The sequence below is a fragment of the Podarcis cretensis genome, assembly GCF_951804945.1.
Source record: "Podarcis cretensis genome assembly, chromosome: 2".
Taxonomy (NCBI): domain Eukaryota; kingdom Metazoa; phylum Chordata; class Lepidosauria; order Squamata; family Lacertidae; genus Podarcis; species Podarcis cretensis.
In genome coordinates this window covers 84300523-84325198 of record NC_137171.1, presented here as the reverse complement: position 1 = coordinate 84325198, position 24676 = coordinate 84300523, and the positions used below count along the sequence as shown (strand labels likewise).

Below are 24676 nucleotides of genomic sequence, written 5' to 3'. Positions count from 1 at the left end.
TAGTTAAAAGAAAAGTGTCGTTTTTATCAGTTTGCTTTTATGCAATGCATTAGTAAACTAGATTTGTGAACATTGGCCAAAATTTTATTTGTAAGTCCCAGACTACTGATATTCAGAGTGTCCATCTCTAATTTTCATCTTCATCTAAGGTTCTTTTGTTGTTCTTGCTGAAATTAGTCATAAAAGTAAAGGAGGTATCCTATGTTAATGTAATGTGTTCATATAATTATTGCTGCAGAATACAAACCCTATGATACTGTACATGAGAGATTTCCAAGTGCAGAAGTACTGTTCTATTTATAATTGTCTGATGATCATACTTCCATTTCTTTTGAAGGTATGACCTAAAAGATACAAATAAAATTGTATTAGTTGAAATACAGTTGATGGCTGCCATGGGTCCACCAGGTGGTGGAAGGAATCCAGTCACACCTCGTTTTCTGAGACACTTCAACATTTGCACGATTAATACCTTTAGTGATGAAACAATGGTCCGGATTTTCTCTACTGTTGTATCTTTCTACCTCAGAGCAAATGAATTTATCCCAGAATACTTCACAGTTGGAAACCAAATTGTCAGTGGCACTATGGAGGTACGATGCCAATATATACACTACATTTCTGGTTTACCTGCACAGGCAGAATATATAGGTGACTTCCAGGCGGGTCAGAGGGTCTCAAAGGCATATCAATTCTGAAAGGCATGTAGCTGGTGTGTGTTTTTAAAAGAGAGGCACATGAAAAGGCTTCTGAAATTAAGATTTCAGAGGGCAGTTCAGATATTAGACATGTGTATGTCTGCACGTGCAATTAAAACTCCTTTTCTTGACTCAAAGTGCTTTTTACTGTTACAGATTAATTAGCCTAACTATGGACTAACCATTTAAGGATGGTTAGTCCATAGTTAAGGATGGTTAGTCCATCTATCTGCCCATTCCTGGCTAGTTTCCAAGGGGGAATAGTTTCTGATGCTTTGCTACTTTCTCCTTTAGTTTGTTCTTCATGTTTCTGCTGCCAGTGGAAGGATCGCAAGGCAGTCTGACCTCTCTAGGAAGGGAATGCCAATGTCTGGGAGCAACCACTGAGAATCCCTTCTCTTCCCCACCCCCCAAATCTGCCTGTGAGGGTGGAGGGAATGAGAGAATGGCCTCCCCAGAATATCTCAGAACCTGGGCAGGTTCATATGGGAGAATATAGTCCATCAGATAGCCTAGCATTAAGCCATTATGACGACTGCTTACCTTCTATAGTTCAATCTGCAATACTGATATTGTTCAACTTAATGCCATGTAGTATTATTCAGTTCTTCATATATTATACACAGCTATAGAGGCTCCAGTACTGACATTTCGGCTGTTTTCTGCAGCAATTTAAGGATGTGTCAGCATAGAGGATATTCAGGAATCTGATGCTCTTATTCAGCATCCAGTCTTCTGTGGTCCTTCCCTTTCATTGTAGCTCATTTATGGTCAGTGTGGACATTGTCCCAAGTGCAGAGCAACAACAATGCAGTTTTTCTTTTAGATTCTGCATTCACATTTTTTCAGGGAAATATTCTACATGTACTAAACCAAGAGTGCAAGAAACATCTGTGTGCCCTAAGTATGAAAAGTGTTTAAGTACAAAACTTAATTTAAATAGTTTTGTTAATTTTTCTTTCAATCTTCAAGGTATATAAGAAGGCCATGGACAACCTGTTACCAACACCCGCCAAATCCCATTATACATTCAATCTGCGTGACTTTGCACGAGTTATCCTAGGCTGCTTGCTCATCAAGAAGGATTCAGTTGTAAACAAGCATACAATGGTGCGTCTTTTTGTACATGAAGTATTTCGAGTATTTTATGACCGCCTTGTGGATGACACTGATAGAGCTTGGCTGTTCAAACTAATGAAGGATATTGTGAAAGAACATTTCAAAGAATCATTTGATGCAGTGTTTTCACATCTGAGACAAGGAAATGCACCAGTGAGTATTCTCTCTCTCTCTCTCTCTCCTGTGGATAGCATTCGTGCACTCCAATTGAGGATTGGAAGTGTGTTTTAGTCGACAAAAACTTCTGCTACAATAAATATTCTAGTTTTTAAAAGGCGCCTATGTTATAACGGGGCCTTTATTACCTTCTTAAAATAGGTTGTTAAGACATTTGGATTTGATATCCTGCTTTATCACTACCTGAAGGAGTCTCAAAGCGGCTAACATTCTCCTTTCCCTTCCTCCCCCCAAACAAACACACTCTGAGGTGAGTGGGACTGAGAGACTTCAGAGAAGTGTGACTAGCCCAAGGTCACCCAGCAGCTGCATGTGGAGGAGCGGGGAAGTGAACCCCATTCACCAGATTACGAGACTACCGCTCTTAACCACTACACCGCACTGGCTTCTTATTTGTTTATTGCATTTGTATCCTATCTTTTTCTCCAAGGCACCCACGGTGGCTTGCATAGTTCTTTCCCTACTCGTTTAAGCTCCACAACAACCCTGTGAGGTAGGTTAGGCTGAGTGGCAGTGACTGGCCCAAGGTCACCCAGTAAGCTTCATGGCTGAGTGGGGATTTGAACTCTGGCCTCCCAGGCCCAAGTCTGACACTCTAACTGCTCTGTTGTAGACTATATTCTATTTATTTTCTGCCAATAGGTAACTGAGGAAGATATGAGAAATCTGTTGTTTGGAGACTACATGAATCCAGATCTTGAAGGAGATGAAAGACTTTATTTTGAAATTCCAAGTGTACAGATGTTTAGTGATGTTGTGGATTTGTGTTTGGATGAATATAACCAAACTCATAAAACAAGAATGAACCTAGTAATTTTCAGGTACATACTTTATTTATTTATTTATTTATTTATTTATAATGATTTATGTGGTACTTTGTCTTAGGGTTTGTATAGATTATTTCTCTTTAGAACTGTGGTATCTGGGGCTGCTTCTTAGGGTGCTTCCACACAGAATTTTACTTAAGATGATCCAGGCAGAACTTAATCAACTGACTTGTTGATTCTCACCAACTATTTGTACAACCTGCTGAAACATGTCAGCTGTTTCAAAAAGGCCACAGCTGGTGGTATACACATGCATTACTGTGAAAAGTCTTAGTAAATATCCTCTCAAATATCCACAGTCTGTTTGCTTTAAATTTAAATGCACCTGAGGAGACACTTACTCCTACAACTTATAAGGTGACAGCAATCTTTCATGATCTGGCCAAAAAGTCTTAATCCACAGTAGTAGTATTAGTAGTAACAACAGCAACAACAATTTATTACTTATACCCTACCCATCTGGCTGGGTTTCCCCAGCCACTCTAGCGGCTTCCAACGGGGGATTAAAAATACATTAAAGCATCGGTCATTAAAAACTTCCCTAAACAAAGCTGCCTTCAGATGTCTTCTAAACGTCAGATAGTAGAGAGAGAGTAGTGAAACTCCCTTCCATGCTCCCTAAGGTCATACAGTCTGAATCGGATAGCCCAGTGAAATATAATAAGTCAATGCCATATTTCAAATCCAGACAGAAAAGTTGTTGAGTTTTTTGAGTTTTTTAAATTTTTGCCCAAACTTTTAAGGAAATTTGCACTTCCAACATAGAAGTCAGATTTTCCTGGACATAAAGGTGATTTCCTCCCGGACAATAATAAATACTTAACTAACTGAGATTCTGCCCCCTACCCCCCCCCCCAACATAAATCCTAGCTATGCCCATGAACTATAGCAAAGTGTTAGTGTTGCCCACTTAAGCCAAGGTGAGGGATTATCCAAAGAGTGAGACAAATGAGAATACCCTCTGGGAGTCTGTATAACTAAAAGCACTAGTTTTGTGATCTTTGTTTTTAATAACGATGTATATATTTTTTGTGATAGGTATGTGCTAGAACACTTGTCTCGCATATGCCGTGTGCTCAAGCAGTCAGGAGGTAATGCCTTACTTGTTGGAATGGGAGGAAGTGGGCGTCAGTCCATGACACGTTTAGCTACATCTATGGCAAAAATGAATATATTCCAACCAGAGATCTCTAAGAGCTATGGAATGAATGAGTGGAGGGACGATCTGAAGGTAAAGATTTATATATGCTGGCGTTAGTCTGGAATCAATAAGCTTTATATTGCTCAATGCTGTCTTATTTATTGGATGTGAACTGTAACTTTACAAGTTGGGAGCCTAGGAAAACTCGCAGGAAGATGCAGTCTCCCTTTCTACCCAAAGTGATTTCTAGCAGGAAGAATGAATTGGTTGTGGGAATATAGTGAGGGGTGGACTCCAATTTGAGCAGTACAGTGTGAGGAGTGGAGTTTACATGCCAGCTTCCCATGTTGTATCACCAGTCCTGAACCTGAGTGCTATTAAAAGGGGATTAAATGCAAGAGCAACTTGCTCCAGCAATTCCTGTCCTGAACAGAACAATAAAGGGAAGAATTAAACTTCTTAAAGCCAGGTAGTTAAAAACCATTCATAACTATGAACTTCTGCTTGAAGGGAATAAACCTCCCCACAGCTCTTGCTCTTCCCCTGGCAGGTAACTGGGATGTCCTTTCCACTCAAAAGACAACTGATTCTTGCAGCAGGGAAGAGGACCAACCATCGCCATCAGAAGATTTACCAATCAACTTCTCATTTCACTGTTCTGTTTTTTACACAAATCAAACATTTCTGGACACCTAGCGTAGGCGTACGCAACACATTTCATTAGGATGTGCACCCAGGAATATATATGTTTTAATGCAAGCATTTATTGAATACATTTAAGTACATTTATTGTACTTAAATATTTGTTGTTGCTTTTAGAATCTTTTGAGGAGTGCTGGCGTGAAGGGCTTGAAGACTGTATTTCTGATCACAGACACACAAATTAAGGAAGAAGGATTTTTAGAAGATGTTGATAGTGTGCTTAACACTGGAGAAGTCCCCAATCTTTTTGCAGCTGATGAAAAGCAAGAAGTTATGGAGGTGCTATGATGAGAAATGCATAATTTACTACTTCTCGTAAAGTATAATGTTACAATTAAACATTGCTTTTAAAAAATATGTAAACCTACTGCTTGGAATTCAGTTCAAACTATTAATTTCAATGGATATTTTTAAAGAAGGACTTGGCTGAGTAGAACCATCTGCTTTTCTCACACGAGTAGCTGATTATTTTTAATTGCTATGTGCTATTTCCCTTTTAAAGATTAAGCATTAAAGAGGAATATTTCTTATGCTCATAATGAGGTCATTACACCTGATTAGGAGCTCTTATAAACTAGTTTAACAGGCATGATTTTCTTGCATATTAACAAAGATTGCTGATATCTAACTCACAATTAGAAATATAATTTCTTTGTCTTATCCTGCATAGATTATACTACTTATTTTTTATTACTTTTCAGAATCACGTTTTAGAATTTTTGTAATTCTTTTTGGTACATTTATTATCCTTTAGGGTGTTCGTGCAGTAGCCCAGGCAGGCAGTAAGCATGAAGAGCTCAGTCCCTTGGCTTTATTTGCTTTCTTTGTGAACCGCTGCAAAGACAATTTGCATGTTGTGGTAGCCTTCAGCCCAATAGGAGATGCTTTTCGCAACCGACTGAGACAGTTCCCATCTCTCATCAACTGCTGTACCATTGACTGGTTCCAGGTACTTAAATATGATAGGTACTTATGTACTGAGACTTCAATATAGCTTCCTCAATATAGTCTGGCCTATGGAAGCTTGCTTTCGCCTCTCTTACATGTTCTCTCACGTTGCAAGAATTACGTATGCCTCCTCCCATAGAGAGTAATCCAGCTTTGTAAGTACCATGTACATCTGTTACCAGGTCACAGTGAATTGGGGGGAACTTGTGCTATAAATGTAAGGCTGCTTTTGTAAAAGCAAAAAACTAAAAACTCCCTCCACAGCAAATTGTCTCAAAGCACACTGGTTTGTATTATAAAGTGTGCCATTCACAGGCAATCTGACATTCAACTCTGGGGATCTTTTGCTGTTGATAGTTGGATGCACTCCAGAGTTTGGCACCCCAAGAGTTAACACAGACAACAGAGATAAATCAGAAGTAAATCTGATTATATCAAAAGGGAATTAGCATGTTTACGAAAAATCTTAAAATCAATAAACAGCATGCTTATAGTAGGCTAAGTTTAGAAGAGGTTAAAACCTATGTAAGAGTTGTTCTTAAAATATGCCTGGAAATACACAGGAAAAACTAGGATGCAGTCAGGAAAAGGCAGTGGGGGATGTTGGTTGAAGGGGTAAGGTGGTACTAGAAAAAGAAGATTTGTGTTGACTGCTGCAGCTTGTTTGTCAGGGGAATAAGAAATCCAGAAAGTGGAGTGCAGACATTGACTTGCAGGAAAATAATACGAACCATTCCTCCTTTCCCGAACTGCTAGCAGCAGATTTCATGAAGAACTGCTGCTGGGGACATACTCAAATATGCTGTGCTATGCTTAATAATGAAGAGAATATCACAAGTAGTGTTTCTATTCTTATGTTTTCCAGCCATGGCCTGAAGATGCTCTTGAGCGTGTGGCTATTAAATTTTTGGAAAGGCTTGAGCTCACAGACAATGAACGTCAGGAAGCTGTTCCCATCTGTAAACACTTCCATACTTCCGTGTTGTCCCTTTCTGAAAGGTGGTCTTTTTAAAATACATTCATAAAGCAAGCTGTTGTAAATAAAAGGGGAGGAGGGAAATACTAGTAGGGTGGAGAAAAGTCTTTTTATGACTCTGATCAATAACATTAAAATAACATTGCTAAACAAAATTAAAATTTAGTACAGAAATAAACAAAATATTTTAGAAGTAATGCTTGAACGCATTATGTAAGCCAGCTTTAGATTATCTCATTTATATGAATTGAATTTACTCAGAGTAAATAGACTGTGAGTAGCAAGAGCCTCATCCTCAACTCAGGATCAAATTAGAAGCATGAGGTGTGTGAATGGGATCTCTTGCATTATTTTTTTAAGCAAAGAGATGGAGAGATTCAGATAAATATTATGATGCTGGAGTGTTGCTTCCCTCCTCCCCATATTCCTGATTTAGATCTCAGCCTCTCTTACACACACATGATATTTGTGTATTTTCCTCTGCATTGCAAATCTCAGCTTCATAGGGGGATAAATCAGGTAAATGGGCCAACGTGTTTGCTTCTCCCATGCACCACCTCAGGTAGGAATGGAGAATAAATTAAAAAAACAACACAAGATTCTGTTCACAGATTATCTGTGTCATATCTAGATTGACCCTTAGCTAAACTAATGGAATAGGTTTTGCTAGTGAGTCATTTTGTTATAGCTTTCCCAGATTGTCTTTGTACAACAGTCTCACCATCCTTATTCAAAACTGAAAGTAATATTCACCCCACTAGTAATAAATAGCAGGAGATAGGCTTACTCAAGGGAAGAAGAAGCCTTACAGATTTAAGGGGGGGAAAGGAGGAAGACACTTGGGAATTGCAGAATCAGTAAGTAACACAGCTGCATTTCTAGAAAAAAGTGCTTGTCTGAAAAAGCATTTAGTATCATAGGCTTGCAAAGTTTGACAAATGTTCAGATAATATCAGATGCTCAATGGAACAAATAGATCCTTCCGTTTTAGTACCTGGTAGAGTGAAATATTTCTTTCTCATTCCAGATTTTTGAACCAATTGGGACGACATAATTACGTTACTCCTACCTCCTATCTTGAACTTATTGCTTCCTTCCAACAACTTTTAACTCAGAACCGAGATAATGTCATGAAAGCAAAGAAAAGATATACAAATGGCTTAGATAAACTAGCTTTCGCTGAATCTCAGGTATGTCCATTGTAACTAAGGTTGCTTACCCATGCCTGGTTTTCATGTAGTGTGAAGCTGTGATTTGTTCAAGAATTGGCATAAGCTCAACACATCATCACCCTAGTTACTATGTCCTTGCAGCTTTTCAGCTGCTCTGGGCAACAGACAAGCCATACCATATTATTTCTCTGATGCTGGTCAGAAACACTGATACTATTCTCTGCAGTGTAGTCCAGAATCCCAGCTATCCAGAAGGGTGGTGAGGAGATGTGGGTGGGGCACTGCAGCTTCCCAGGCTTCCCAAAACAGATTGTTGCTCATGCTTAACAAGAGCAAGAAGGAAGGGGTGAGGCTCAGGAAGTGTGGTGCAACCACAGTTGCACTAAAACAAACCACAACTTAGAGAAAACACAGCAGGTAGCCTGGTTTGTTTTGCCCTTTGTTTTCATTTATTTATTTCTGTATGCTCTGTGTTTCACTCCTAAAACTTGTTGATTGTGTTGAAATTAGTTTTATTCTATCTTTAGAGCATATATTCTGTACTCTCTTCTTTTTTTGGTAACTGGATATTTAAATGTAAACAAGTCTAAAAATATTTCAAATGAATGAATCAATCATGGGTTGTCTTATAATACTTTGCTTATGGCACTATCTGATGTTTGTTCAGAAGTAGGGCCCATTGCGCTCAGTGGGACTTACCCCTAAGTAAGTATTTCTTAATGACACATTTAAATGCTTTATTTATCTCCCCCCCCCATTTGCCATACTTTTAAACAACTCATAGGAAATTGCTCTTCATTTTAGGTTGGTGAAATGAAGCAAGAATTAGTTGATTTGCAGCCTAAGTTGGAGCAGGCTAAAGTGGACAATGCAAATATGATGAAGGTAACGTTTCTGTTCCTAAAGATGTATTGATGCTGCAGTGCACACAGTGGTCTAAATGATCCTGGTGTAGCTTAACTGGGCATCTAGCAAAGGGCAGCTGGAGAATGTCCAATTTGCTTTATTTCAGGCCAGTTGCAATCCAGTATGCTATTTGTTAATTAACAGGTTAGGTCTAGATTTCTACACACACGTGCACTTTTATTGAAATATCAGCTGCGGCCCTTTTTGTAATAATTTCACTCTACCACACTGCACCCCAGGGAGAGTGTAACAACAAAGTGTGCCTCTAGCTGTATTATATCAGCTGATTGGAATCAGGGCTTAGAGTTTTATGTAAAGTTCTCCTTTATAATATCAATTCATCTTTTCTAAAATAATAGCTTTTCTGAATAAATTAACAAAGAAATCTGAAGGAGCTCTGTGGGACTATTCTACTACATGGAACATTTCATTTCATATCTTCTTTCTTTAGATAATTGAGAAAGAATCTGCAGAAGTTGAAGCAAAAAGCAAAACTGTAAAAATAGATGAAGAACTTGCTACAGAAAAAGCAACAGAAGCCACAGCACTGAAGAATGAATGTGAAAGTGATCTTGCAGAGGCCATTCCAGCCCTAGAGGCAGCATTGTCTGCACTTGATACACTGAAGGCAAGTTAAATAAATAGAATAAGAGCATGACCTGGAATAGCATTATTTTGATATGGATGAATTGAAGGGGAGGTCCCAAAGCTCAGCAGTAGAGTACATACTTTGCACATAGAAGGTCCCATTTTCATTCCCTGACATTTTCAGTTCAAGGATCAGGTAGCCTGTTATTGGAAAAACCTCTCCCTAAAGCCTTGGAGAGCCATTGCCAGTCAGAGTCAAACTGCAGGTTATGTTAATCGTGTCCTCCAAATCATGGAGAGCCACGTGTTGCCGTGAGATCACCAAACTGCCTTCTTGTTGCTGGGGCGTGCCCGTTTGGATGACCTCCTTGCCTCATTGGTCACCCCTTTGTTACTGGGGCAGATTTCTGTCAGTTGGGGTTTGATTAGCACATAAGGGACTATTTAAGGGGCTGCACGTGGCGAAGTACTTCCTCTTTTGCATCGTGCAGCGGATCTCCCGCCCTCCCTCCCTATAATTTTAGGTTGTGTTTTTGACCTTGCTATGCCTGTCTAGGGGTCGTCTGTTTTTGGAGCAGGGGCCCAGTAGGAATTTTGCCACTTGGCTGATTGGCTGGTGCCATTTGGTTTTTGCCTACCGTGTAACAAATCATCACAACTTTGTAAGGTTGGTAGTTAGGCACTGGTTCATCCTTTGGTGGAGGGGATTATAGATTGGCTGTGCTTGCCCCTCAATTTTGTTGCTGCTGTTAGGGAATTCCGTTAAAGGAATCCAGGGGCTCGATTTGCTCTGTCCGATCCCCTCTCAGGCGTAGGGCCATGCCAGAGTTCCTGGGAACATCTGGGGTGAACTAAGAGGCAGAAATCTGCCTCTATGCTCCCCCAGTATGTTTTTCCTTACTGACGTCTGGAGGTTCCAGTTGCCAGTCCTGTTCCTGCCGGTGCAGGTTCAGGTAGTCCGAACCAATGCCTAAGCAACCACTCACATGCTGTAAACAATAAAGTTGTGGCCAAATTAATGCCAAAAATCCTAAACAAATATTCTGTTTCCTGTGTGATTTATTTTGAAGGGGGTTTGGGGATCTTCACATGCAAATCACTAGGTTTGCCCTTGAATACAAGATTTTTTTCTCCCCCACATAATCAGCATGAAGATTCCATTCTTGTTCAGGTGTGTGGGATAGGGGACTTTAACCCTTTGGTCCCTGCTGTCTGGATCAGATATTGCCATCCAGGCCTGTTGTTTGCATGATGGTGGTGATGCTGGGGAAGTTCCTATCAGAGTGAATGGGGCTTTCCGCCATACAAGTCCAGGTGATTAATGTATCAGCAATTTGTAGAGTTAACTTCTTGTAAAGGGTTCAGCTTAGCTTTACTCTTTTGCCTGCTCATATTTTAATATATGAAGATAAAAATGAATTAATTGGACCATGGATTTCTAAAGATTCCAGCTGCTATATGTTGACTTATAAATAAGTCACATAAATGTTATGTGTTGACTTATCATATTATTAGGTAAATCCTAGATATAGGTGAAAAATTCAACATGAAGACTGATTTTGTTTTAATATATCATGTTTTAAGGCATTATATGCTGTAATAGAAGTCAACAATCTATTTCATTCTAGCCTTCAGATATTACAATTGTGAAATCAATGAAGAATCCACCATCTGGTGTTAAACTTGTTATGGCTGCCATCTGTGTCATGAAGGACATAAAACCTGAAAAAGTTGCAGATCCTTCAGGGATTGGAGGAAAGGTAAAAAAGCTGACAGAACAACAAATATCTAATTACAAAATTCCTAGGATGTACAAAGGGAATATTTTTGATCTTCAAGCATGGAAGTCTTACTTCCTTGTGCAGGAAGCTTCAGCTTCCATCATACTGCTCAAAATGTCATGAAAAATGTGAATTAGATTGTTAATTAATATCTCAATAGTTCTTTAGAATCTTTTGTATTTTCTTATTTTCTTTTGTGTTGAAATATTTTACATACTGCTTTAACTTTCTTTCAAAGATTTTAGACTACTGGGGACCTAGCAAAAAACTTTTGGGTGACATGAATTTCTTAAGAGATCTGAGAGAGTATGACAAGGACAACATTCCAGTAAGTTTCGTATGTATGTTCTTATTTGCTAGAGAGTCATTGTGAAAGTGGTTTCCTTCCTTCCAGTTTTCTTTTTTTATATCAATTTTTATTAATTTTTCAGTTTATGCATCTCAAAATAAACATTTTGCATAATACCATGTAACAATTTACTTCCCTCCTTCCCCTTTCATAGTTCATTTTACTTATCTTTCATTACTGCATATTTTACTATAGCCAATCTAATTGTTTCTCCATTTTACATCCTTCAAATATTTACCATACTGTTCAATTTATCTAAATGCTACCAGCGTTTAATTGTACACAATTATTTTCTAAATATTCAGCAAAAAAATTCCACTCCTCTTTAAATAAATATTCTTCTTGCTCTCTTATTATATAAATTAAACCTGCTGCTTCCGCAAATTCTATCATCTTAAGTTGCCAATCTTCCTTACTAGGGATCTCGCTCTTTCCATCTTTGGGCTAGCAAAATTTGAGCTGCCGTGGTTGCGTACATAAATAATGTGCTAAACAGTGGGTCTTCCTGGGGAAACAGCAGAGCAACTAAAAAAGCTCTTGGGAAACATGGGACAAGCGGAAGTGTGGCTGTGCATGTACTCCCTTGTTGCATGCATTAGCAGAAACTGAATTACTGGATCCTAAATATAAATTTATATTCAACTGTATGTAATGTATTTTTCATATAGGTATCTGTGATGCAGAAGATTCGTGCTGAATATCTAACTAATCCTGAGTTTGATCCCCCTAAAGTGGCTAAAGCATCCTCAGCAGCAGAAGGTTTATGTAAATGGATTATGGCAATGGAAGTTTATGACAGAGTAGCAAAGGTATGATTATTTACCTTATTTTTTCTCAACATTGAAAATTATTTCATAATGCTAATTTATCCTCTAGGATACTCACATACACATCTGATATATACTGCATCTAAATATAGTGGTTACCAGCCATGGATAGACTTATCCTCAGTGATTTGTCTTATCCTTTTCAAGTCATAGTGTACTAATGCTAGAATGGGCTGAAAGTGTCTGAAAGATTCTACTACTGAGCAGTGGCAGAGCGTAAAGAAACGCCGCCCAGGGCAGGATGCACCCCTGGGAGGGGTGTGATGCAGAAGGTGCCCCTTGTGGCTCTCCTTGCAAAACAGTGCAGGGGGTACACTTGCATGCCACAGTCCAGCAGAGTGAGTGGCAGCATAGCCACCCACCCTCCTCTCTCCATTGGGTGCAAAGAAGCAACAGGTCTCTCTGTTCCTCAGGTCAGGCTTGACCCATGGATGGAGGTGCTGTAGCTAGGCACTTCACATGCCTGCAGCCAATCTTCCCCTGGGTCAGGGTTGATTTGGGGTGGAGCTGTCACAGCTGGCAGTTTCTCTCCACCATGGTGGAGCTTTGTGCAACACAGCTCAGCTAAGGAGAGAGGCGGCAGAGAGCAGCCAACTCTCCATTCTGCCCTGGGGCAGACGTGACCTGGGAGCAGAGCTGAAGCAGAGCTGCGTCTGGGCCCAAGGAAGCTTTCTGGGCAGCTCCCTCGCACGCTGGAGTCTGTTGTGGGGGGTGCCTGGTCATGCCCCTTCCAGAAAATGCACCCAGGGCAAAGCCCCGCACCCCAGCCCGCCCGCTACACCTCTGCCACTGAGGGTGAGTAGATCTCGGTCTTGCCAGTACTGAATGGAAAGCTGGTTGGAAAGCCCATATATTCTATGAGGGGAGGGATACAAAAGTGGCAAATAGACAAACAGAAGGAAACAACACACTGACCAGTTAGCTCTTAAAATCCTGCCTATGATTTTTTTGTCCAGTATACATTAGCCATAATAGGCATCTGGGTGAAAAAGGCCCAAGGTGCAGTATGCAATTAAAAAGTAAAATTGAATTTACTTCCAGTGTAACCAGAGTTTACAGAAAATTTAAATGTAGAAGCTAGCTAAAGAAGAAAACTTAATTTTTCTTAGGACATAAGTCTTAACCAAATGCCCGGTGCATGGAAGCAAGCAATGTAACCCACTTACCTGAGAGTAAATCCCAGCCAGATACACCAATTTCATGTATTTTTTTTAGATTCATTTAATATTACTTTATCACCCTTAGTAAAATTTAGTAAACTTTTATTAAATGTATCTAATAGGTGGTTGCTCCTAAGAAAGCCCGTTTAGCAGAAGCACAACAATCGTTGGCACAAACGATGGCATTACTTAATCAGAAAAGAGCTGAACTTCAAGCAGTTGAAGACCGTTTGGAAGCATTGCAACAAACCTTTGTTGAGAAAACTGAAGAAAAAGCTCGCCTAGAATTTCAGGTGGACTTGTGTGCTAAAAAGCTGGAAAGAGCAGAAAAGCTTATTGGAGGACTTGGTGGAGAAAAATCAAGGTCAGATGAAAATACATTGTACCCATTCTAGCAAGAACTAGATTTAAGACGCACATATTGTATAAAATAAATTATATTTAGTAGAATACACAAACATTTTAAAATGAAAAAGTTAGCTGTAATGGTTCTAGGGGTTGCTCGTGCGTAAGTCGTTACCACACCTGGCTGAGTTACCTGGGTGAACCCGATTCTGTCTGGACAGCCACTCACCCGTGGCTGTCTCAGTCGCTGGCAGAATCCGTCAGTGGGCGTTTCTTGAACTTCTTCCAGCAAAGAAGCTCTTTGACACCTAGTCTCTGCCTACTCTCCCTGCGCGGAAGCCTTCTGCGCAGGGAGGGTGTGGGCAGCGGAGGACCCGTGCTCTCCCCGCTGGTCTCCGGCGAGGAGTCATGGAGCCACCTAGCCGATTCCCCCATCTGCCCCCCTTCTCCACTGGTGCTACGCTGATTTCCCTCCCCAATAGCTGGGCTGCTTCTCTCCCTCCTGGGACGCTCTCCGTAATCCCTCTGGAGCCCTCCCTTTCCCTCTGGCTCCGATGGCAGTTCCCTGACATTAGCTTACATAAGTAAAAAATGTCCCGAAACATTATCTGTATTTCAATTGTTTAAATAACATACAACATGATTTTTAAATAAGATACAAATGCCATTTTTAATTCTTACAACAGCTTCCATGTAACTGGAATAAATGCTGATGAAATAGGCTATTCTTTTTTACCTAATTTAATATTGTGTTTCCCCCTAGGTGGTCTAATGCAGCAAATGACCTTCAAAACACATATGATAATTTGACAGGAGATGTCTTGATATCAGCGGGAGTGATAGCTTATCTGGGTGCTTTCACTTCTGGATTTCGACAAGAGTGTGCAAAAGATTGGAGCAAGCTATGTAAAGTAAGATTGTGTGAAACTAGTAGTTTTCATCCAGTGTGCCGTGGGACCCTGGGGTGCCTTGAATGATGGTCAGGACGCCGCAGACAGCACTGGCCTCTGTCCCTTTTTCATTCCCTCCCTTCCTCTGATGCCCTCTCGCATCTCTGCCTCCCAAAACTTGCACAGCTGTTTGTTGCAGCAGCCCTGGCTACAAGCTCCCCAGGCGAATGATGCCTCTGGGGCTGGCCAGGGGGTGCTTTCCAGCCCCCTGTGGGGCAGTGTGAAGAGGCACCTCTCTTTGGGGCAGAGGGGCAGCTCATAGACCAGGAGTGGCAGCTGCGGCTGCCCAGAGGACTCCCAGGGAGAGGGGAGAAGAGAGGAGGCTGAGGGAAAACTCCACAAGGAAGGGTGTTCGAAAAAGGGGGAGAGGCTGCCAGTTCTGCAGGCAAGGGGTGACACAACTGGGCTCCTGAGCTCCACAGGGGTGCCGCAGAAAGAGTGTAGTTGGTTGAGGCAGCCGTGGACCCATAAAAGTTGAAAACCTCTGTGTTAAAGTATTGTTATTAACCTCCAGAACAAAGTTCTCTCCTGGTGCTGGCTCTTTCAGTAGATCTCATATCTACGTACAGGTCAGGGAACAGTGAAATGTATTTTGTTGATTATGGTGGGTGAGTTTCAAGTGTTTATGGGGATTTTTAAATTAATGGAATTAAATAATTATTGATGGCTTTGATAGTGTAGCACTATGGCAATTGTTACATTAGTGCAAACATTTCAGCTTGCCAGGTAGAATGTCCTCTCCCTCTCTTTCTTCCATGTACTATTTTGGGGGCTTTCCCAACACCCCCTGAGTCAATTTTGGTGTGGGGAGGTAGAGGTGATGGGGGAGTCCTATTGTGCTTGTAGAAGTCTATGAGCAGGCTTCTGCTAGCAGGACTTGTTAGTTGAATCTTGCCCTTTGAGTTGCATCCATTGCTAGTGCTGCTTTGAGTAGATCCATTAAAAAGAATGAACATGACTAATTTAGGTCCATTTATTTCAGAGGGTCTACTGTAAGAAGGACTAACATTGAATACAACATAATGGGACGCATGGCCTGATTCTTTGTCTCTTACTTTGCTTTCTTGTTGATTTAGTGTTATCTGAAATGTTTGGATATACTTTTATAATAATAATAATAATAGATTATTTGTACCCCGCCCATCTGACTGGGCCTCCCCAGCCACTCTGGGCGGCTTCCACAACTACAAAAAATACACTAATATGTCATACATTAAAAACTTCCCTGAACAGGGCTGCTAGGAATGTGATTGACTTGTCAACAGATGGAAACAATATATATAAATAACTGGAGGAAAAGTCAGCAGCTTTCAAGAATGTATGGCCAAGTTGTATGCCACTCTTGTCAGTCCAGGGAAACACACTCGAGTAGGTTTCAGGCATTTTAATGTGGTTTTGTGGCTTTAGCCAAAAACAAAACAATCCCAACTCAAGAAATACCCTCTGAGAGCTTATTAGCCAGAACATATTCTTAAAAGTTGGGTTGCATTCAGCTGATTCTCCATCTTAGACGTCTTTTCAGTTCAGCGGGTGTTTCTGTGAATGGAATCTGGGAAGCCAATTTTTGCAGATTCTCTCTTCTGCAGCCTCCTGTGCCCTGTCAACTGCTCCAGTATGGTTGGGGATGTCGGAAATCAAGCCCATATCAGGAGAAACTGGCAACTCTCCCAGGCACCCGGCTTCATCTCCTGTTGACCTCCCTGGCTGCATTCCCCAGCAAGATCCAGGCTAGGTCGCAATAGGCGATCCTTCTCAGCATGAAAAGAACACACACCCTCTTTCCTGCCCCCCCCGGCAGGGGAAAGAGATAGACAGAAACGTATTTACATGCCTTTATTTCTGTCTTTGCAGCATTACAAAAAACATGACTGCTCTCTTCAAACTCCAGCAGTCTAGTGGTAAAACCTTCCTGCACTTCCTGTACAGCTCATATTACACTCTGAGCTAATTCCAGTGCTTCGCACTGTGAATTGACTGTCCCTCTGTTTCCCACGGGCAGTCCCAACATTCCCATTATGTTTTGCTTTCAAGCTAGCAGTTTGCAACTGCATTGCTTCTATATCGTAACAAGGGACCCTTTGAAACATGGTGGGAGGTGGTGCCAGGGGAGGCTGCAAGGGCATTTGTGAAAATTGCCCCTTTCCTTACCATTCAGAGAAGCCTCCACTGGAGCCAAGAGCCTACTATGCATAATTGGATATAACTCATTGTAGTGACTTGGAAAAATATTTTTGTGATTGCCTGCTGTGTCCTTTCCTCATTTTCTGTCACCTGCCCTGCTAGAAACTGAGGTTCAGTGCAAGCCATTAACTGGTTTTATGTAAATTGTTCATAAATACTTGATATGAAGGAAAAAATTATTTGTCTTTACAGGAGAAAAATATACCTTGTTCTGAGAGCTTCTCCCTGAGTAAAACACTTGGTGATCCAATAAAAATTAGAGCCTGGAATATTGCAGGTCTTCCAACAGATCAGTTTTCTATAGACAATGGTGTGATTGTCAACAACTCTAGACGTTGGTAGGCAATGCAAACCTATTATTTTGCTAAATTAAGCTAAAATTAGCTTACTGCAGTAATATTTATACTTTCCATAACGCTGATTCAGATTTCTAATATTCTTTTTATGATGGCCAAAATTGTCCTCAAAATGATTTAAATATGTATTTGACTGCTTGTTGAGAATATAAAGTGTCAAGTATGGTACATAAAATAAAAATAATCATGAGAGTCTGAATACATAGAACATAGGAAGCTGCTTTACTATACAGACCACTGGCCAATCTTGCTCAGTATTTTATATAGCAAGGAGCCTGTGGTCTTTGCTATTGGAAAGTGTTGTCTGATTTAGTGTTATCTGAAATGTTTGGATATACTTTTGCTAGGAATGTGACTCCAATATTGCTTTTGGAAAGCGAATGTCCAATGTATGGATGAGCTGCCAGTCAATTTGGACAAAGGGAGAGAGCAGGAATAAGGAACTAATGATGGAGGGTCCTTGGGCATTTGCAGCAAAATTGATAAGGAGGGTGTGTGTGTGTGTGTGTGTGTGTGTGTGTGTGTGTGTTGCAAAATATTGTTATAGGTAGGTAGCTGTGTTGGTCTGCCGTAGTCGAAACAAAATAAAAGAATTCCTTCCAGTAGCACCTTAGAGACCAACTAAGTTAGTTCTTGGTATGAGCTTTCGTGTGCATGCACACTTCTTCAGATACACTGAAACAGAAGTCACCAGACCCTTCTATATAGTGAGAAGGTGGGGAGGGGTATTACTCAGAAGGGTGGTGGGATTGGGTGATTGGCAGATAGCTGTGATGAGCCTGTTGACGACTCTTAACGACTGCAATAGGTCTTACAGGAAAAAGCAAGGGGTGAGAAGGTGAAAAATGGCTTTGTCATGTATAATGAGATAAGAATCCAATGTCTTTGTTCAGACCAGGTCTCTCCATGATTTTGGGGACGCAGGTGGCGCTGTGGGTTAAAGCCTCAGCGCCTAGGGCTTGCCGATCGAAAGGTCGGCGGTTCGAATCCCTGCGGCGGGGTGCGCTCCCGCTGCTCGGTCCCAGCGCCTGCCAACCTAGCAGTTCGAAAGCACCTCCGGGTGCAAGTAGATAAATAGGGACCGCTTACCAGCGGGAAGGTAAACGGCGTTTCCGTGTGCGGCTCTGGCTCGCCAGAGCAGCGATGTCACGCTGGCCACGTGACCCAGAAGTGTCTCCGGACAGCGCTGGCCCCTGGCCTCTTAAGTGAGATGGGCGCACAACCCCAGAGTCTGTCAAGACTGGCCCGTACGGGCAGGGGTACCTTTACCTTTACCTAATAAGTTGCAATTCAGCAACTTCTCTTTCCAGCCTATTTCTGAAATTCTTTTGTAATAAGACAGCTACTTTGAGATCTTGTATAGAATGTCCTAGGAGACTGAAGTGTTCTCCTACTGGTTTCTCTGTCTTGTGATTCCTGATGTCAGATTTATTGTGTTGGTGAAATGAAACAAAATATGGGGGAAATATATTACGTCAAACTTCATGGGGTATCTGAAAAGAGAGGCTGACTTTGATCACATTCTCCTCAGCGATGATATATGTAATAGAGAGGGTAAAAGCATTTGGTTTGCATTTCACTCAGTTTGCCTATGGATCAAAAAGGCAGAAAGGTGCATATAGTGGCAAGTTAAATTTTGATGGAGTAGGGGAATGCCTGAAAAACTGCAGCTATTATTTTAGCTAGTAATTTAAAACAATTGTAGTCTTTGAAGGGGAAAAGAGTTACTGACTCAAATGCCAAATCAATTTCTGAGAATGAGAAAAATATATATTGTAAAGGTTTACCCCAGTAGTCATAAACTAGTAAATCATTCAGATTATGAATCCAGAGATTCCAGTTATATAACCATACTGTGGATTCTATTGTAAAGTTCCCTGTGAGATCCAGTTCGAACGCATACCACCACGAGTAGATAAATAGGTACCAATGCGGCAGGAAGGTAAATGGTGTTTCCGTGTGCTCTGGCACTCATTACAAAGTCCCATGCGCCAGAAGAACTTTAGTCATGCTGGCCACATGACCCAGAAAAGCTGTCTGCAGATAAACGCTGGCTCCCTCGGCCTGAAAGCGGAGATGGGTGCTGCATCCCATAGTCAAATTCAACTGGACTTAACGGTCCAAAGGTCCTTTACCTTACCTTACTATTATAATGTGTTTTTAAAAAGTAAATTGCTATAGGCAGTAATTGATTATTAAGCATTCATTCTTTTTTTAAAAAAATGAAAATCTGATATGTTGCAGGCCGTTAATGATTGATCCCCAGGGTCAAGCAAATAAATGGATAAAAAATTCTGAAAAAGAGAACAGGCTGAGTGTAATAAAATTCACAGACACAGACTACATGAGAATTCTAGAAAACTGCATTCAGTTTGGAACTCCACTTCTGCTTGAAAATGTTGGAGAAGAAATTGATCCTTCACTGGAGCCTCTGCTTCTTAAATCAACTTTTAAACAAGGTACAACAAATCATTATGATCTCCAAACTATATTGGAGTATTTATTGGATATTTCTTGTACACTTTATTGCATTGTGTAATGCTTTTCTTTTTATTCCTTAAATACTGCTCCATAGCAACAGATGAAGGTAATACAAGAAAGCATGTTTGAGTTTAGATCTTTATTTTATGAAATAGTCTGCATGCAGTGTCTTGTATAATAATAGATTGAAATAGAAGAACCTTAATACTATTTTCTTTAAGATCGAGTTACCATACTGCATATACAATAATCAGTAATGTTTTGTGCTGCTTTGATCACTCTCTTCTGATAAGCAGCAATTACAAAGTGAAGAGAGCTAGAAGGACCTATCTCAAAGAAGGACCAAACTTAATTTCCTTAAACAGTTGTATAAAGGATAATATTTTGGCAGGTGCAGATATTCTTGTCATACTCTCTGCTAGTTTTAAATAAAAATAAGAAGCCTCACACAGGGACGCGGGTGGCGCTGTGGGTAAAACCTCAGTGCCTAGGACTTGCTGATCGTAAGGTTGGCGGTTCGAATCCCCGCGGCGGGGTGAGCTCCCGTCTTTCGGTCCCAGCTCCTGCCAACCTAGCAGTTTGAAAGCACCCCTAAGTGCAAGTAGATAAATAGGTACCGCTTTATAGCGGGAAGGTAAACGGCGTTTCTGTGTGCGGCACTGGTGCTGGCTCACCAGTTGCAGCTTTGTCAGGTTGGCCACGTGACCCGGAAGTGTCTTTGGACGGCACCGGCTCCCGGCCTCTTGAGCGAGATGAGCACGCAACCCTAGAGTTGGACACGACTGGCCCGTACGGGCAGGGGTACCTTTACCTTTAAGATGCCTCACTCTTTTGCCAGTGACTCAGCTCAGTCACAAAATTTGGGTTCTCCTGAATGCATACAAAGTAATTTATACCAGTTTTAAAATGTCTAAGAGGGAAACATTTGCTTAATGCCACCAAAATACACACTAATAGCAGTAAGGAAGTAGTTTGCTTCCTCTTCCCTGCTGTTGCACCAATGAAGGCTCCAGTCTGGCCATGTGAGAAGTAAATATATATATATATATCTTTCTGTTTAATTCTGGTGCTGCAGAAGAGCCCATAGAGAAAAACAGGTTTGTTTTTGCAGTACCAAGGACAACGCCCAATGAGCTACTTGCGCGAACAAAGGTTGGAAGCACACTGAGTCCTTTTGAGGCTCCTCCTCCAGTCCATCTCTCCAAGGCTCTGTGTCCTCATGGAGAACTATTCTTTTAAAGTACCAACCCTCTCATCTGAAGATAGGCATTTCTGCATTCCAGAGCCTCTCATCTGGCATGCTCCCTGTCCTGTTGGGCTGGAGAGGCATTGTGGAAGGCTTTCAGTTCCTCATACCCAAGGGAAGGTGTCTATGAGGGTTTCTGGCTGTAGTTCTATAGACCATAGTGTTGTGAGAATTGGTTCAGTGGTCTTCTGCCTGCCAGTCTCAGGTTCAGTGTGACCTGATTACCAGCATTAGGTAGAGCAAGGAACCTGGTCTGGCTCCTTAACAGCACTGTAGCCTCCAGCTCGGTGTTCTGGTCACTGCTGACAATTTCTCTTGAAGCAGGAAAGTAGGCAGATTTTAGACACCTAGGTCCCAGGGTTCCCATTAACTGTTCAAGTCACCCAGCCACAGGAACATGACTTGAATTCATGTTGAGACTTGGAGAAATCAAATGGATTCTCTTTAGTTTTAGCTCCCTTGAATTAAAATAAACACTAGACTTTTCTGAAAGCAATGCAGAATGCTGCCTAGCTCCTCTGCATTTCTCCACTGCACGATTCAGATGTTATTCTGCAATTAGGAAAGCTTGATTGCACAATATATATTTTTTGTGCATAGGAAAAACAACTAAATATGTTTGTCTTTTCAACTCCAGGGGGCATGGATTGCATTCGGCTTGGTGAAACAATTATTGAATATTCCTTTGATTTCAAATTTTATATTACCACCAAATTAAGAAATCCACATTATTTGCCTGAACTAGCTACCAAGGTTTCTTTACTCAACTTCATGATTACTCCAGAAGGACTTGAAGATCAGCTTCTAGGCATTGTTGTAGCAAAGGAAAGGTAAATGTTCATATTCTCCACAGGGCGTTTTTGAAGGGTGGCAGGTGATGGGCTTCAATGTGGAGTGTGGCTCCTCCCTGTGCAACCAGCATAGTATGTAATATTTGATATATATCCTTTTTTTAGACCAGAATTAGAGGAGGAACGGAATGCTCTTATTCTCCAGTCAGCCAGCAATAAAAAACAACTAAAAGATATAGAAAATAAGATTTTAGAAACATTGCAGTCTTCTGAAGGGAATATTTTAGAAGATGAAAGTGCCATAACGATTTTGGACTCTGCCAAACTAATGTCTAATGAAATTACAAAGAAACAGCAGGTAAGCAACTTCAGGGTTCATAAGTGATTGTTATATTAAATGAATGGTGCACTGTTTGTGAAGTTATCCAAGCTCAGGCTTGGAGCTGAACCTCAAGAACCTGTAAAACCAAGAACATAGAAAGCTGCCTTATCCCAAATCAGACCAATGGGCCAACCTCTCTGCATACAAATCAGCTTCTCTAATACAGAGCGTTTCACTGTCTCAAAAGTAGCTTTAATAGGTTGCTGATGACCAGAATGGGACCCATCTCTAGTGTGGTCTGCAGTTACTGTATTGTGAACATAAATTTCTTTACCTTTAGTTTACATGGGTAGAGCTGGTAGGGTGGTAGGCAGGTTTGTAGAAATTTCCTTTTTAGATAAGTGCAACGACTGATACTGCTTGGTGAATCAAAAAAACTGAGGGGACTGCGCCTGCCTCCCAGAGTTCTTTGATCTCCTGCCTCCGTCACGAGCCCCAAGCCTCTTCAACTTAGATCAAAATCTGAGTGGGAGAAGAATACCTGCCAAGCCCCCCCCCCTCATGCATCTCTGTGCCCTTCCTCATCCCTAAGCATTATCACTGCCCCCAGCACTCCCAAATCACACTCCTTCCTTCCATTAAGGTTAGTGGTGGCTGCACAAACATAGGAACAGGAGATACTAAAAAAGATAGGAACTTTTTCACTCAGCTTCTGTCATTCTATTGCCCTGGCTAACAGCATGATTGAGCGCAGAGAATTACTGGAACTGCTACCCAGAACTTGTAGGAGTCATTTTTGAAAACTACAGTTCCCATATTCTCCTTACCCTGTAACACTATTAACAAGGGCAGCGGAGGAGTGTGAAGAAGGCAGCCTCACCTGTTGTTACTTCTGCTCTCATGCTGCTGATGTAAATAATGCAAAGCAGGGGTGGGAGACCTCAGTCTTGGGGTCAAAATAGCATGCAGAAATACATTATACTAGGCAAACTTGCTTTGCAAAAGTGTTTATACTAGAAGAAATTCACACAAAAATGCTGATAAAATTCTAATGATCTTTTAAAAATTGAGAGCTGGTGTAGAAATGTGGAGAACTGAACTTAAGATTGGCAAAGTGAGAAACACAGAGAAACTGAAATAGACAGGTTTGCCCATCCATAGGTGCTTGTGTGTGTGTGTGAAAACCTCTGGCTTTGTCATAGCTGGAGTGACTGTACAAAGATAAGAGTGCATCTCATCCCACCCTCCATGTTATGTGTCCCCTGAAAGTTTGCCCACAATGGAATATAACCCTCAGGGTAAAAACATTTTCCTTCCCCTGGTGTAAAGGATCTGGTTCCTCTGATCCCTGATTCCAGGTGTCCTTCATTCACATCAATATGCTTTGTATGGATAGCATGGTACTCTATCCCGCAGTGGGAGTCGGATCATAGGACTTGCTGCACAAGCCATGACATTATACTGACATTGCACGGACCATTGCTGTATGAAAATATAATGAGAAAAAGGTTTAGGGCCAGCCTTCTACACTGTTGTTTATTGAAAACAAGAGGAGGTGCCATATCATGCGCTACATTTGGACATCATTTTATTAGTTTCTACTAATAAATATATTCTCTTTAGATTGCAGAAAAAACTGAAATTAAAATAGCACAGTCTCGAGAAGGCTACAGACCCATTGCAAAGCATTCATCTGTACTGTTCTTTAGTATTGCTGATCTGGCTAATATTGATCCTATGTACCAGTATTCTCTCAGTTGGTTTGTAAATCTTTACATCAACTCTATTCATGACAGGTGAGCAGTTACTAACTTTAGTTCTTTAATTTCTGTTGTGTTTTGAAATACTGAAGCCAATTTCTAAGCACATGTACCATATTATTCCATGTATAATATGCCCCCCATATATAAGACAACCCCTATTTTTTGGACTGCAACCAATTTTTGGGGTGGGGGTGGGGGGATGCCGAAAGTTTATTTATTTATTTAGATCAACATTTTAAATTGAATATACATATATGTCCTTTCTTTTCTATTTTTAGCAACAAGTCTAAAATCTTGGAAAAAAGGCTGCGATATCTGAATGACCATTTCACATACAACTTGTATTGCAATGTTTGCCGTTCCCTGTTTGAGAAGGATAAGCTGCTGTTTTCATTTTTATTGTGCTGTAATCTTCTAATGTAAGAGGCTCTGTTTCCTGGAATATTTTGATTAACTAGTAATACATTGATTTCTTTAGGCAGGAGCATCTTAAAAACAAGAAAAGCAGCAGTTATCTTCCAAGTACCAGTGTTTTTGCTCTGGGAAATTATTGCAGCCAAGGAGCCTGAGGAACCTGCTTGCACCACAACTAATGAAGTAGGGGGTGTAATTGGACTGTGCATATTAGCCACTCTAGCTATTTTGTCAGATTGTCTCATTTCTCAATTCTTTGCTTCTTTTCTGTCCACATGTTTCCTTTCATTTTTCCATAGACACTTTCACTGCTTCAGTCTTGGAGGGTGCTTGACTGTTGAATTGGACAGGGGTGTTCCAGCTTGTAATTCCACCACTGGATCCTATTGGTGAAATTGCACAAGTGCTTCCCCCAGTCCCTGTACAACCCAACTATGCTACACAAGAGCATTAGTA

At 40.9% G+C, this 24676-nt stretch overlaps 1 protein-coding gene and 1 long non-coding RNA gene across 3 annotated transcripts in view; one reads left to right on the top strand and one right to left on the bottom strand.

Annotated features, from left to right (window-relative positions):
- Positions 1-24676, top strand: part of DNAH12 (dynein axonemal heavy chain 12) — a 94021-nt gene that overhangs the window by 53352 nt on the left and 15993 nt on the right. Inside the window, exons 40-60 of one of the 2 annotated variants that reach the window (XM_079964926.1) lie at positions 338-593; positions 1671-1970; positions 2637-2815; positions 3860-4052; positions 4782-4943; positions 5419-5613; positions 6478-6611; positions 7616-7778; positions 8565-8645; positions 9118-9294; positions 10883-11014; positions 11274-11363; positions 12053-12193; positions 13494-13735; positions 14480-14627; positions 17040-17185; positions 19448-19662; positions 21568-21760; positions 21887-22079; positions 23667-23839; positions 24085-24225. In XM_079964926.1, the coding sequence (XP_079821052.1) occupies positions 338-593; positions 1671-1970; positions 2637-2815; positions 3860-4052; positions 4782-4943; positions 5419-5613; positions 6478-6611; positions 7616-7778; positions 8565-8645; positions 9118-9294; positions 10883-11014; positions 11274-11363; positions 12053-12193; positions 13494-13735; positions 14480-14627; positions 17040-17185; positions 19448-19662; positions 21568-21760; positions 21887-22079; positions 23667-23839; positions 24085-24225 (3654 nt within the window). The remainder of the gene's footprint in view (positions 1-337; positions 594-1670; positions 1971-2636; positions 2816-3859; positions 4053-4781; positions 4944-5418; positions 5614-6477; positions 6612-7615; positions 7779-8564; positions 8646-9117; positions 9295-10882; positions 11015-11273; positions 11364-12052; positions 12194-13493; positions 13736-14479; positions 14628-17039; positions 17186-19447; positions 19663-21567; positions 21761-21886; positions 22080-23666; positions 23840-24084; positions 24226-24676) is intronic. The other variant, XM_079964927.1, reaches the window with a different exon arrangement.
- On the bottom strand, positions 63-2207 carry LOC307209745. Its single transcript, XR_013835743.1, has 2 exons — positions 2123-2207; positions 63-344 (listed from the first exon to the last, which is right to left on the bottom strand). It is a non-coding gene; the product is annotated as an uncharacterized lncRNA (long non-coding RNA).